This window comes from Callithrix jacchus, chromosome 8, assembly GCF_049354715.1.
Source record: "Callithrix jacchus isolate 240 chromosome 8, calJac240_pri, whole genome shotgun sequence".
Taxonomy (NCBI): Eukaryota; Metazoa; Chordata; class Mammalia; order Primates; family Cebidae; genus Callithrix; species Callithrix jacchus.
Window position 1 is genome coordinate 13,750,638 of NC_133509.1, and position 13,515 is coordinate 13,764,152.

Here is a 13,515-nt window from a genome sequence, read left to right on the forward strand (position 1 = left end):
CGAGCGAGCGCGCCCGAGGAGGTACCCCGCCGCGCCGGCTCCAGGGGCAGGAGCTGCCTTAACTCTTCCCGCGCCAGGCGTCAGGCTGCTGCCGCCGCGCCCCCATCCCTCCCGCAGCCCACCCCCATTTTTGCGTGGAAACCAGGGAAAGCGTGATCCCTCACCCACAGCCGTCTCTGAGGTGCGGAGAGTAAACTGGGGAAGGGAGAGGAAGCACCCAGTCTGAAGGGGGCCCGGCCGGCCAGCCGCCAGCCTCGTTCCGAGGGAGGGCCGTGGCGACCGAGAGGAGCCAGCGAGTAGACACTCCCCGCCTCTACCCCACCCTCTCCATCTCCCCACTCCGGACGAGCCTGGAGCCGTCGTGCGCAAAGCGTCCTAAGCACCCAGTTTGGCCAGGCAGAGCTACCCCCGACTTTGTGCAGGGAGCGTGGAGCCCCTCGTGCAGTCACGGAAAATCCGCTACCGCAACATATCACCTGCCCCCTGCTCCTCAGAGGCTCAGCCCAGGAAGGCACACACAAGCACACCCATTTTTATTAGCCTGCCCTGGAATGGGGGTTTGGGACAACTTTAAAGTGTAAACTGTGTTTCTAAGTTTGTGCACAAGTCAGGGATAGGCAAAGCGCCCCGTCTGCGTCCGAGTCTCAGAGCGTCCGCCGAGCCCCCGTGCTCCTCCCCGTGGTTTGTGTAACCCTGTGTGTGTGTGTGTGTGTGTGTCCGCGCGCGCGTGTGTGTGATCGCTCGCATCCGTGCCCGGGGCGCAACGCAAATCAGAAAGCAGGCCGCGGGTCCTGTCAGGCCTGGGGCGGGGGTGCCGGGGTGGTGTGTGGGGCGGGGGCCCGAGCTCCGCCCGCCTCGGGAGCCTGCCCCTTGGAGCCTTGGGACCTGCAATGGGACGTGTTCTCCTTTAAGAGTTAAGAAACTTGAAACCTTGTTTGCGCAACAATCAGCGCCGCGGAGCCGCCAAAGTGTCTAGACTGGCATATGATGGGAGGCAGCCAATGACTCCGCGGCGCTCCTCCGGGGGCCCTCAGTGTGCGTTTGAGGAGAACAAAAAAGAGAGAGAGAGCCGAGCGGGGGAGCGATCGAGGGAGTCGAGCCGAGAGAAAAAGCCGCCGGGCGCTGCCTCGCCAGACCTCGCTGGGACCCCGGGGCCACCGGGAGGCACTTTTGTGAAGGGGGGAGGAGGGGCGACCTCGGCAGCCTCCGCGCCCGGAGCGTCCGAGCGCAGCGTAGGGCGGGCTGCGACCTCTGCCTCGGTGGATTGCATTTTAAATTAAGGATCCCAGCAGCTCTTCGGGATTTTTACAGCTTCCACTCATGTGTTGACACCCGCGTCCAGGGGAAACTCGCTCCAAGTGCATCTAGCGCCTGGGACCTGAGACGGAGTTGGCCTTTCGTGCATGCAAATCCAGGGATTTAGGTTTTGTTTGGGATTTCCTTTTCTTTCTTTCCTTTTTTTTTCTTTTTTCTTTTTGCAGGGCGTAAGAAGGGAGCTGGGGGTATCAACAAGCCTGCCTTTCGGATCCTGCAGGAAAAGCCCATGTAGTTAAGCGCTTGGGTTTAAAAGGCAGGGCTTTCAATACCCGTTTGGGAGTTCGGCGCGAGCGCTTTGTGCTCATGGACCAGCCGCGCAACTTCTGAAGGCTCGCCGGCCCATGTGGGGTCTTTCTGGCGACGCGCCGCCTGCAGCCCCCCTAAAGCGCGGGGGCTGGAGTTGTTGAGCAGCCCCGCCACTGCGGTCCATGTAGCCGCTGGCCGCGCGCGGACTGCGGCTCGGCTTGCGCGTGTTCCCGGCCGTCCCGCCTCGGCGAGCTCCCTCATGTTGCAGCCCTGCGGCGCCCCTTCGACGACAGGCTGTGCGCGGTCTGCACGGCGCTCCGCTGCGGTGCTTCATGTGGGGCTGCGACCCGCGCAGCCGGCGCCTCGCTGAGGGAACGGACCCCCGGTAACCGGAGACCGCCTCCCCCCCACCCCTGGCGCCAAAGGATATCGTATGTTCAGGTCCAAACGCTCGGGGCTGGTGCGGCGACTTTGGCGAAGTCGTGTGGTCCCCGACCGGGAGGAAGGCGGCAGCGGCGACGGCGGCGGCGGCGGCGACGAGGATGGGAGCTTGGGCAGCCGAGCTGAGCCGGCCCCGCGGGCACGAGAGGGCGGAGGCTGCGGCAGCTCCGAAGTCCGCCTGGTAGACTCGCGGCGGCCCCGGGACGCAGTGGGACAGCGAGGCGCCCAGAGCGCGGGGAGGCGCCGGCGCGCAGGGGGCTCCCCTAGGCCCTTGTCGGAGCCAGGGGCCGGCGCTGGGAGCTCCCTGCTGGACTTGGCGGAGCCAGGAGGCCCGGGCTGGCTGCCCGAGAGTGACTGCGAGACGGTGACCTGCTGTCTCTTTTCGGAGCGGGACGCCGCCGGCGCTCCCCGGGACGCCAGCGACCCCCAGGCCGGGGCGGCCCTGGAGCCGGCGGGCGGCGGGCGGAGTCGCGAAGCGCGCTCACGGCTGCTGCTGCTGGAGCAGGAACTCGAAACGGTCACGTACTCGCTGCTGAAGCGGCTCAAGGAGCGCTCGCTGGACACGCTGCTGGAGGCGGTGGAGTCCCGCGGCGGCGTGCTGGGCGGCTGCGTGCTGGTGCCGCGCGCCGACCTCCGCCTGGGCGGCCAGCCCGCGCCGCCGCAGCTGCTGCTCGGCCGCCTCTTCCGCTGGCCCGACCTGCAGCACGCCGTGGAGCTGAAGCCCCTGTGTGGCTGTCACAGCTTCGCCGCCGCCGCCGACGGCCCCACCGTGTGCTGCAACCCCTACCACTTCAGCCGGCTCTGCGGGCCAGGTGAGCGCGATGCAGGAGCGGGGAGTCCCCGGCTCCTTCTCCCTGTCCCCTTCCTTGCCTTCTCTCTAACTGTGACACTGCAGGTCGGCGCAGCTGCAGGTGCTCCCCCGGGTGTCCTTGGAGTGTGGGAGCCCCCAGGGGAGGCGTCTCAGCCCGGCCCAGGGGAGTGGGTGTCCCAGCACACACATCAAGTGGCAGCTTTATCTCGAGGCTCCAGTAAACTTAAAAGGGTGCACGTCGTGGTTTTCTCTGTGCAGTTTCAGGGACATGATGTAGGTTCCAACTTCATAGGCAGGGAAAGCAGAGGGCAGGCCAACAAGAGGTCAAAGAAGTAGATGCTGTCTCCTCCTAACCCTATTCCAGAGTCTGCCCCAGACTGTGCCCAGGCTTCTAGCATTTGTAGGCATGTGGTCATACCCATATTATGCATTTCTATGTCCAAGTAGCTGTAAGTTGTAAAATTGGGTGTACACAAATCATAGCTAGAATCAAGTGTTCATCAAATATCTCACTAATGCCTTTGTATACTTTGGACAAAGCTTTGCAGGTAGCCTCTCTCTGGAGTAAAGAGCATCCTCTTTATTTCCCACATGCTATTATTCCCCACATCCCTTGGGTGTCAAGTGCCAGGATCTCCCATCCTCCTTCTCGTATGTTCAGCTTTTGTATAGCGTTGAGGGTCTTGTAGGCATCCATGAGTAGGTGAAGAAGCCAGATACTTGATGACCTCTGAGTACTGTCCCCCTTCTTTGTTCTCCTCTTGAGATTCCCTGCACACACCCCACCGTCAGCCTTGCTCACCTGGCCAGGCCCTGGTGCTCAGGTCCAGACAGGCAGAAGCCCCAGCAGGCCAGGAGGCCCCAGCAGGTCATGAGCTTTCGTTCGCCTTGCTCTGAACTCTGCCCTGCGGGGAACACACATGTTAGCTTGTAGCCTCTGAGGGATGTATGGGAATCCATTAGGTGGCACTGGGGTTTTGCAGGGGTAGGACTGTCAGGGAGTCACAGGCTATTGAGCCCAAGAGGGCTCTGGGTCCCTTCATTCTGGCTTCCCTGGTGAGAGTCAGCACCCAGGTTAGGAGCACGTGGAAGGTCCGATTGTAGGTCTCCCGACTCTCACTTTGGAAGGGGAAGGTGGGCCTGGGATTGTGCACTTGTCCCAGGTATCTTGTTTGCGTGTGGAGTAGTTTCTGGAGAGGAAAAAAGGTTTTTCCTCAGTGATGCTTCCTGAATAGAGGGCATTGATGGGGGTGGGTGTGGAGGGGCCATGTTGATCAGGCACCCTACTCCCCTCCTGGTCACTCCAGGCCCAGTTCAGGAGCTATGAGCAGTCTCTGACCTGTGGCTCATGCCAGGCTTTCTGTGTACTCTTTTCCCCTTCCTGACAGCTTCCCTGAAAGTGGCTTTCTCTCCTCTTTGAACTCTGCCTCCTCCCTCCCTCTGGGGAAGGAGACCCTGTTTGTGGTTGGCTGTCTTGTTCCTGCTTATCTTTTTCTTTTTTTAAGTGGGCCTATTCCACTCTTGTAGAAGCCCTTGGCAGGTATTTTTCTCTCTCGCCACTTCAGTGTGCCAACAAATGTTCGTTGAGCAACTACTCTGGGCCAGGCACTGTGCTGGGTGCTGCAGCTGGCAGAGTGGAAGTATGGGTTGGATCTGTGCCCTCAAGAAACATAATCCCATGGGGGATTTATGGGGAAGAGATGGGGGAGGAAGGGAAGTGTGCAGGGCCAGGTCTGTGGGTCTGAACTACCAGAAGGCTATGGGTGTGTATGTAATAGGATCACCTGCAGGAGCTCTGCAGCTCCAACCTGGAGCAGGGCCTTGGAGGATGGGTCAGAGGAGAGGGAGCCAGCCAGCTCAGTCAGGGTGCCAGGCACACTCAGGTGGGTGGGCAGGGAGGGGAGGAGTGAAAAAGTTGGAGACTTTGGACAGGACCGCTCCTGCTACTACTCCTTGGACTAGGAGTTGCCGTGGGTGTTGGTTTGCATTTGGTGGTCTTGGACAGGTACAGGTCAAGGGATACCTGGCAAGCTGGAGTAGAGGGGTTCTTTACTATGGACCTAGTCCTAGGCTCTGCCTAGCTAGTAACCTGCAGTTTGACTTTGGATGAGTTACCTCCCCTGTCAGCTACTGTGGTGGTCAGTGGGGGTGGCTCTGGGAACGTTCTCCACATCAAAATCTGAACTAAGCCTTAGGACTTGATTCTTCTCCTTCTCCCAGAAGGAGGCGCTGTTGCGGGGGCTGCAGCACCCCGAGTCTCCTCCCCTACCTTCTTTGCTAGCTGCTAGCCTCTGGGGCCCGCATTCAGCCACCCTGGGGACAGCTGGGAGGACCGATGGCTAGGGAAGAGTTTCCAGCATGTGCCGGGTTGACCCTCTTGTTGCTGGCCTGAGAGCTGGGGGAGCCCTGGGCTGCCCACCCCGCCCCCGCCGCCTGGCCGCCAGCCTGGCTCCCGTAACTGGGCAGGCGCATAGCTGGGGCTCAGCGGTGCGCGTCCTGATAAGGAGACTGCTCCTTCCAGGGCTCTGGGGAAAGGGCCCGGGCACTGGGCAGGCAGACGCGCACACACACAGCGCAGGCACACAGCTAGCGAGCAAAGTACGCTGGAACACTGGCAAAGGGGGACTCCCACCTGGCAGCAGTCACACCCCTCCCCCCCACCTCCACCGGCCACAGCAGGTAGCCCCAGTGACAGGAGACCCCTCATTGGCAGTGTGGACCCCTGCTGTTCAGAGCCCACTCTCCATCCCGGTCAACTTGCTTTGGAGCCTTGGGGCAAATTTCCTCTTTGGGCTTTTCCCATCTCTAAAGTAAGGGGTTGGAGGGAAACCCTGAGGGCTAATGTGCAGATGCCAGGCCACAGAGGCCTCTCTCCCCTCTCCTGCTCTGCTCCAGGCTGGTCTCAGAAACTGGGGTCCTCAGCAGGTGACCCGCCTCTGCTGGGCAGGGGCTGGGGGCCTCCTGGCCTCTCAGCCCCTGGGAGTCAGGCCCAGCTCTGCCTCCCCCTTGGGTGTCTTTCTGTCCCAGGAAAAGCCAGTTCGCTGAGCTCGGTGGGTGCCTATGTGGACGGAAATGTGGAGAAATACTTTAATCACAGCTGTAACCTGTGTTTATAGAGCTCCTTTCTCCTCAAAGTATCCATTAACTTCGGAATAAATCTCCTGCTCTTTGCTTCCCCACTTTTTTTTTCTGTAATTATATTCTGTAAATTACTATTATCCAAATTGCGCCCGGGGAAGAGAGACAGAGCAAGAGAGAGAACTTCTGAACGACTGGAGGAGGCCGCCTAGGAAAACACAGGGTTCCCAGGCCAGGACTATAGGAATTAGAATGGGCTAGAAAGTTTTCCTTTTATTTGGCCTGGCATTATCCCTTTGAAATGAGATCAATTTCAAGTTGGGCTTCCAAGCCCCCGCCCTGCCCAGCTCAGCGGCCCCTAGCCCTGCTTGTCTGCTCCTCCCAGCTCCTCCTGGAGGTGAGGAAGGGGTGATAATGTGCAGTTTGCCTCTTGCTGGCGCCAGCCGGCCGCGCTGTTTATCTGGCTGCCAGGGAAATCTGGGCAATTAGGCTCAGCCGGCCTTAAAGTGCCAGGAGCTCCTTTTCTGCATCTCCCATCATGGGGCTTAGGGTTGAGTCTTCAGGTTCTGGGGGCAGGAAGGAGGGGCACTTGGGAGGCCCCCTCCCCACCCACAGCCCCTCTTTGGGAGGGGGGAAACTTGGCAACTCGGGAGCCATGTGGATCTTTTCCTAGGCAAGATGCTGAGCTGCGAAGATGGGGGTGGAAGGTAAATGTCCCCAGCTGAAACGTTGCCAGGCACTGGGAGAGGCTGTGAACTCTTTTCTGGCTTTAGAATTTAGGTTTAGATCCCAAAAGGCTAAGTACCCCCTGGGGGCTACAGAGGCTTGCCTGGGCTGAGCTGAACCTTCGGGCGCATTGGCCCCTGGCTGACTGCTCCTGCTTCTGAAGGAAGTTGGAGGAGATTCCTAAAGTGGATGCCTCAGGCTGGATGTCCAAGGGGTTGGAGTTTCTGATGTCTTTCTGTCTCCCTCTCTTTTCGTTTTCTCTTTACCAGGTCCACTTCTTTCAGAAGAAAGAAGTGGCGCTCTAAAAGTTCTGTTAAAATTTAGAGCATATTGGTTATTTTAAAATCAACACAACTTCTAAAAGGGGAGTGGACAGAGGGCCTGGTGGCAGCTCAGTTTCTCTTATGACCTTTGGTCTCACCCACCACGTGTCTCACCTGAGTGCCCACCTTGTCCACCTGAGGTAACGTCCTGGGGCTCCGTCAGTCCAGGTCCATGAGGCGCAGCCTTGTGGGAGTGGCAGTTGATTCTTACCCAGTAGTGTTCATAGCACATTATTTGTAACATCTAAAGAGAGGAAGCAACCCAAATGTCCATTAGCTGATGAATGCGTAAATGGAATATGGTACATCCAAAGAATGGACTATCGTTCAGCCATGAAAAAGAATGAAGGACAGTACTGAAATATGCTACAACATGGATGAACCACGACGACTTTGTGCCACACGAAAGAAGAAGCCAGCCGCACAGGCCATATATTGTATGATTCCATTTAAATGAAATATCCAGAAATGGGCAAACCCGTAGAGATGAAAGTAGGTTAGTGGTTGCCCAGGGTTTTGGGTTGGGGTCTAGGAATTGACTTCTAATGGGAATGGTATTTCTTTTTGTGATGAAAAGAATGTGTTTAGACTGTGGTTGATGGTTGCGCGACACTGTGAATATACTAAAAACCACTGAATGGTATATTTTAAAAGGATAAATCTTAGGGTATATGAATTATATCTCAATTTTTGGAAAGGGTTACCTGATAGTGGTCTCCAGCTGGTCTCTGTTATACCCCCATTACACCTGCAGCTACCTTCATGTACATCCAAAGAATGGGCATGGTCCATTTGGGCAGGTCCTTCAAGTGGGACCTTAGTTTTCCTATCAGTGAAAAGAAGGAGTTGAGTTGGGTGAACCCCAAGGCCCCTTCTGTCTCTGACACTAAATTCTTGTGTTGTGGGATGGAGTCTAAAGCCTTCATACTTTTTTAGAATCATGGAATCTCATTATTAGCTTTCAGTCTCTGCATTTCCTAAACAGTTGTGTGCGATTTGCCAGAGCCAATAGTGGGAGCCTAGTGAGGTCCCTCCTGAAGGCTTTGCAGTGCTCCACTAGCTGGCATGTCTCATGGTTCAGGTTCATGGATTTTCTTTCTATCTCACAGCATTGGAACTCCCAACTCAGCTATGGCCATGGGTAGTGAGTGTCACAACTCAAGGCCCAGGTAGCTCTTCCAGGTGGGAGTTCATGAGCCCTTCCTGCCTTTCACCTTTTGAGCTCCAGGTAAGCAGCCCCTGGAAGAGATGCTGGCATTGGTTACAGAGGCTTGACTCCAGCCACTACTGCCCATTGTTGTCAAGTTTCACCTTTGGGGACAAATCTGGGGGGCAGATGTCCAGAGCTCCATGCCATGTGTGGCCTGGGCCTCAGCCAATCAGATTTTTGCACAAGTAACCCTAAGGAATTGCAGGCTTTCTGATATGCTCATGGGGATCGCGGAAAGGGCATGGAGGTCAGAGACCTGGCTTTGGTTCTGGTCCAGTACCTGACTCCTGAGGGAGTCACTTGGGCTCGCTGGGCTGCAGTCTCCTCCTCTGTATGGTGGGAGCACTGACCTCAATTCTCTTTTATCGTGGAATTCCGGCCCTTCCTATACCCTGCGTCTTGTTCTGAGAGGCTGCTCTTCACTCGAGGCTGGCCTCTAGGCCTGAGAGCCCCCTAGGTCCTCCTTCTGCGCGTCTTTGTCCACAGGTGCATTCAACTTTACCATTAACCTCATCCCAGTTGTCTTTGTTCATATTTAGTGAGCACGTTGTGAGTAGGTGGTGTCCCAGATACAGTGGGGATGAAGGGATATAAGACAGGGCATCTCTTGATTCATCTCAGCAGGTGGCAGAGCAGAGTCAGGCCTGGACTGGAGTCCCAGCTGCACCATGACCGGCTCAGGGGACATGCGCAAACCAGTATTCTCATCTGTAAAATGGGGATAATAATGCCATCTCATTTATTTATTTATTTATTTTAAGAAAGAATGATATAAAAACAGGTGCCTGATGAGCATGATTAACTGCTCTGTACCTGAGGTCTAAAACAATAAAATACAATAAATAAAATGGAACGTGATTGGCATGGAGTGGGATGGATACAAGGTAGGCACCGAGCAAACGTTCACGGCTCTTTCAGAGGCTACTCTGATTCCTGTTTCCTTCTCCCTATCATCTGTCCATAGAAAGTCTCTGTTTCTAAACCTCAGAGCCTTCACTTTGTTGGAAGTAACTGGGAGCTGGAAAAGCCAGGGTGGGGAGAAGGAGAAGCCTCACTGGGTGTATGGAGCAAAACAAATGCTCCTACAACTAATTGTGCCCTATTACAATTGCGAAAAACACTTATTACCCCTGTGTCATTACTGATACCCGCCTAATAATAGTTATTACCAGTTTATTACCACTGAGAGTTTGTTTTAGTTTGTGATTTGATTGTGTTTAGTTTCATTTACAGAAAATGAAGGGTCATTTCATTCATGCAAATTGTTACTTAGTTTAGCAAATTGTTACTTCCCGTAAAGCAAGAAGCTAAGGAATTCTTCTGAAGGCAAAGTGTATGTTTCTAAGGAGGAGTATTTTAGGCAAATGAAAGGAAACCCAAAGAAAAATATCATAGACAATAAGGAATCGTAGTGTCTGAGCTACAGAGAGCTTGTGTTTCACCCCTGCCCTTTGCAAAAGGGGAGACTGAGTCCAGGAGCTGGAAGTGACTGGCTTAAGGCCTCCTGTTGACATAGCTGGGTTTGGCCTTTTGGGTCCTAACCCTTTCCGCTGTCCTCCCCTGCACCTAGGAATGCTAGCTTCTAAAGCAGCTTGTTTGGACGTGAGTTTCCGTGTCTGGGCCTTTGCACTCACACTTGGCTCTGACGAGGCTTGCCACATTTAGCAAATAAGATGCAGGATGCCCAGTTAAATTTGAGTGTCCGATGAACAACACACCATGTTTTAGTATACGTGCGCCCCCAGTTTTGAAAGGGACACAGTCAGACTACAAAACGATGCCATGTTAATCCAAAGTTCAAATGTAACTGAGCATTCGGTATTTTATCTGGCAGTGCTGGCTCTGCCTTCTCCTGCACTCACGTTTCTCTTGTTAAAGTAGTAACAGTTACTGTTTATGGAGGTGTTTTTCAACAGTGCCAAGAGCTGCACTAAGCATTTTACATACATTATCCCAGCAAACCTGGGAGGTCTAGATGATTATTATCCTCATTATAGAGGTGAGGAAATAGGCTCAGAGAGGCGAAGTAACTTGCTTGAGATCACACAGCGAAAGCTGGCAGGGCTGGGATTGAGCCCATATCTGTCTGCGCCCCAAGCCTGTGGCTTTAACTGTTGAGGGGATTTGGGCAGCAGAAGAGGTGGGACAAAGTGGGGAGGGAGGGCTTCCTGGAGACTGAGTTTATTATTGGAGGAAACCAATAATTAAAAGCATGTAGAACCTGAGGTGTGAGTTCCCCCACCCTGGCAGTGACATGCTGTCTCCTGTCTTTCAGAATCTCCGCCACCTCCCTATTCTCGGCTGTCTCCTCGCGACGAGTACAAGCCACTGGGTAAGTGTGCCCTCCTTCCTCCCCTTATAGAGGTGTGTCCCTCACTGGCTCCCCTTCAGCCCAGGGTCTGTCCAGCTTCCGGGCTGGAGGGCTGGAGGGAAGGGGTGGAAGCCGCGCTGGTTGCCGTGAAGTGGGGTGAAGTTATACAGACACTCCCACAGTTGGGCCAAAGCAGGCTATTTACATCTCAGAATTCCACGGCTCATCATTAACCTCTCTGTGACCTTTAAACATGGGCCTGTCGGAGATGAATGGGTTTTGACTTAAGCATTTCGCTGGAGGTGGGTTGGTGTTTCTGTGCCTCTTCTGTCTCTCTCGGGCCACCCCAGCTTTGGGTTATTCTCCTTTAGAGTGTATTAATTAGTAGTATGACACAAATAGGTTGAGCATGAAGTCTTTGTTGAGAGGAGCTGTATATTTCCCCCCTTTTTAAGCCAAGATGTTCACTTGAGCAGAAACAACATTTGGAGTGTTAGAAAGGAATGTGTATTGGTACTCAAAGCCCCTGGCGTGCACTGTCCCCTAGGTGAGTTTAGTGGAGTTGGTAATGTAATTTTAGACCACTCCCATCAGAGGCAGAATGTGTTTTCTGCAAAACCTGGAGCCTAGATGATCAGCCCATATTCTGGGGTAGATGCAAGTGGTTTCGGAAGTAGAGATTGTTGGCTCACACCTGGAATCCCAGCACTTTGAGAGGCTGAGGCCAGCAAATCACTTGAGGTTAGGAGTTTGAGACCAGGCTGGCCAAATGGTGAAACCCTGTCTCTACTAAAAATACAAAAATTAGCCAGGCATGGTGGTGGTGCACATGGTCCCAAGTAGCTGTAATCGCAGCTACTTGGGAGGCTGAGGCAGGAGAATTGCTTGAACCCGGGAGGCAGAGGCTGCAGTGAGCTGAGGTCACGCCACTGCACTGCAGTCTGGGCTACAGAGTGAGTGAAACTCTTGTCTCAAAAAAAAAAAAAAAAAAAAGTAGAGATCGTGGCTGGAAATGATGGCTCATGCCTGTAATCCCAGCATTTAAGGAGGCTAAGATGGGAGAATTGCTTGAAGCCAGGAGTTTCAGACCACCCTGGGCAACATAGCAAGACCCATCTCTACAAAACATACAAAAATTAGCTGGATGTGGTGGCTCAGGCCTGTAATCCTAGCTACTTAGGAGGCTGAGGTGGGAGGATCACTTAAGCCCAGGAGTTTGAGGCTGCAGTGAGGTATGATTGTGGCACTGCCCTCCAGTCTGGGTGACAGAGCAAGATCCCATCTCTAAAAGAAAGAAAATAAAAGTGGAGATTACTTGGCTTTCTGTTTCCTCCAGTGGGAGTTCAGAGCATGGGTTCTGAGGCAGAGGAGCGATGGAGTCTGCAGGATCTTGATCATGGGGCAAGTTAGTTTGGCCCTGACAGTACCAGGAGAGCAACGGTGTGGCCCGAGCAGTTCCCATGGGACTCAAGCTTTCAAAGTCAGATGGCGTGGCAACGATGCTGAAACTTTCCACCAAGTGACCGCTTTTACTGGGTTGCGTTTGGTTTTTGGTAAGGGCCTCCTCCCAGTAGCGTGTCAGCATCATCTGGGAGGTCACTTCTTAGTGTCGTAGATGCTTAGACATCTGCCCCAGTTTTCCTTCCAGACCCCTCACCCGCCATGAAGTCAGACATGCCCATCAGCCCCTTCAGGAGTGTGACCTTCTCAGGCTAGGTGGGCAGAGGCTGTCCCATGAGGGTGTGGGAGTCGGCGGCCAAACATGGTGGCCAACCTATTGTTTGTTCTAGAAGTAGGATTGTCCCATGCATGGAGGAGCCTTAGTTCTCTGGGGAACTGGAGAGATTCTTTGGTGGGATCTTGTCACGTAAGAGATGAAGCATCAGGCTGACTGAGGGTGAGGAGCTGCCCAGCTAATGAGCAGCAGCGTTGAGGCACAAACTCAGAGCAGCCCTGACTCAGGTCCGTGGCTTGCTGTCCTTCCCTCGTAGGCCGGTCTCAGCATTTCCTAAGTCAGCATAATTGCACTAGTTGCTTGCAAGGTCCCCAGTTCCATTAGAGAAGAAAACCCTCAAAAGTTCTTAGTGAAAGTTCTTAGCACCTCAGTTTGAATGTCAAGGATCGTCGCCCTGAAGGTTTGTCAGTCAGCCTGTGATAAAGCAGCAAAAATCAGGAAACTGTTTGTGTAGAAACCAAACCGACAGTTGTTCCCATGATTTTACAAATGAAACAACTGAGGCCCAGAAAGAGGAAGTGACGCTTACGGGTGGTCAAATGGCTCAGCCCACCCCTTGTTTTTATATGCCTTGCAAGCTAAGAATGGTTTTTGTTTTTGAAGTTGTTGAACAAAAAATCAAAAGATGCATACTATTTCGTGACACCTGAAAATGACATGGAATTCCAATTTTGGTGTCTGGAAGTGGAGTTTGACTGGAACGCAGCCAGGCTTGTCCATTTCCATTTTGTCCATGGCTTTGGCAGAGTTGTGTGGTTGCAGAAGACAGTGAATAGTTCATACAGCTGAAAATATTAACCTCTGGCCCTTTATAGTGAAAGCTGGTGAGCCCTGATGTTGCTTGACTAATAGTGGAGGTGGGGACCTGAACCTGGGGCTCCAGTTTGCAGAGGCTTGAGCAGCGATGGAGGCTGGGAACATCCTTTTGTACAGCAGCCATTGAGGCACTGTCCAGGGCCTCACTAGAAACACTAGATGTGAGGGTTTGGCAAGGGCGTGATCAGGACTTTCTAGCTGTGAAAGGTGGAAACCGCCTGTCATTCCCACTCTTCTGGAAACCTCACAATGCTGTCTGTGTTGGCTGTAAGGCAGTTCACTGAGAAATAGGAGTCGGCTTGCGATGTTGCTGCTTCAGATGAGAAGTGGCAGTGGGGCTCTGGGCACAGAGCACTTCGGGAACATTAGGTATTAAAAGCAAAACTCTTTTAAGAAGTTCCCACTTGAGCATTGAGGTGTTTTTGTTTTGTTTTGTTTGTTTGTTTTAAAGATTTTTCTGTGTCCTTATTTTTCTCCTAACATGTTTACCAGCAGATAACT

The 13,515-nt window shown here is 53.8% G+C and overlaps 1 protein-coding gene across 2 annotated transcripts in view; it reads left to right on the forward strand.

Annotated features, from left to right (window-relative positions):
• The first annotated feature begins 982 nt into the window (after window positions 1–982).
• The window catches only part of SMAD6 (SMAD family member 6), an 82,702-nt gene continuing 70,169 nt past the window's right edge, over window positions 983–13,515 (forward strand). Inside the window, exons 1-3 of one of the 2 annotated variants that reach the window (XM_035258969.3) lie at window positions 983–2,816; window positions 8,052–8,170; window positions 10,428–10,484. In XM_035258969.3, the coding sequence (XP_035114860.2) occupies window positions 1,997–2,816; window positions 8,052–8,170; window positions 10,428–10,484 (996 nt within the window). In that variant the 5' untranslated portion in view covers window positions 983–1,996. The remainder of the gene's footprint in view (window positions 2,817–8,051; window positions 8,171–10,427; window positions 10,485–13,515) is intronic. The other variant, XM_002753264.7, reaches the window with a different exon arrangement.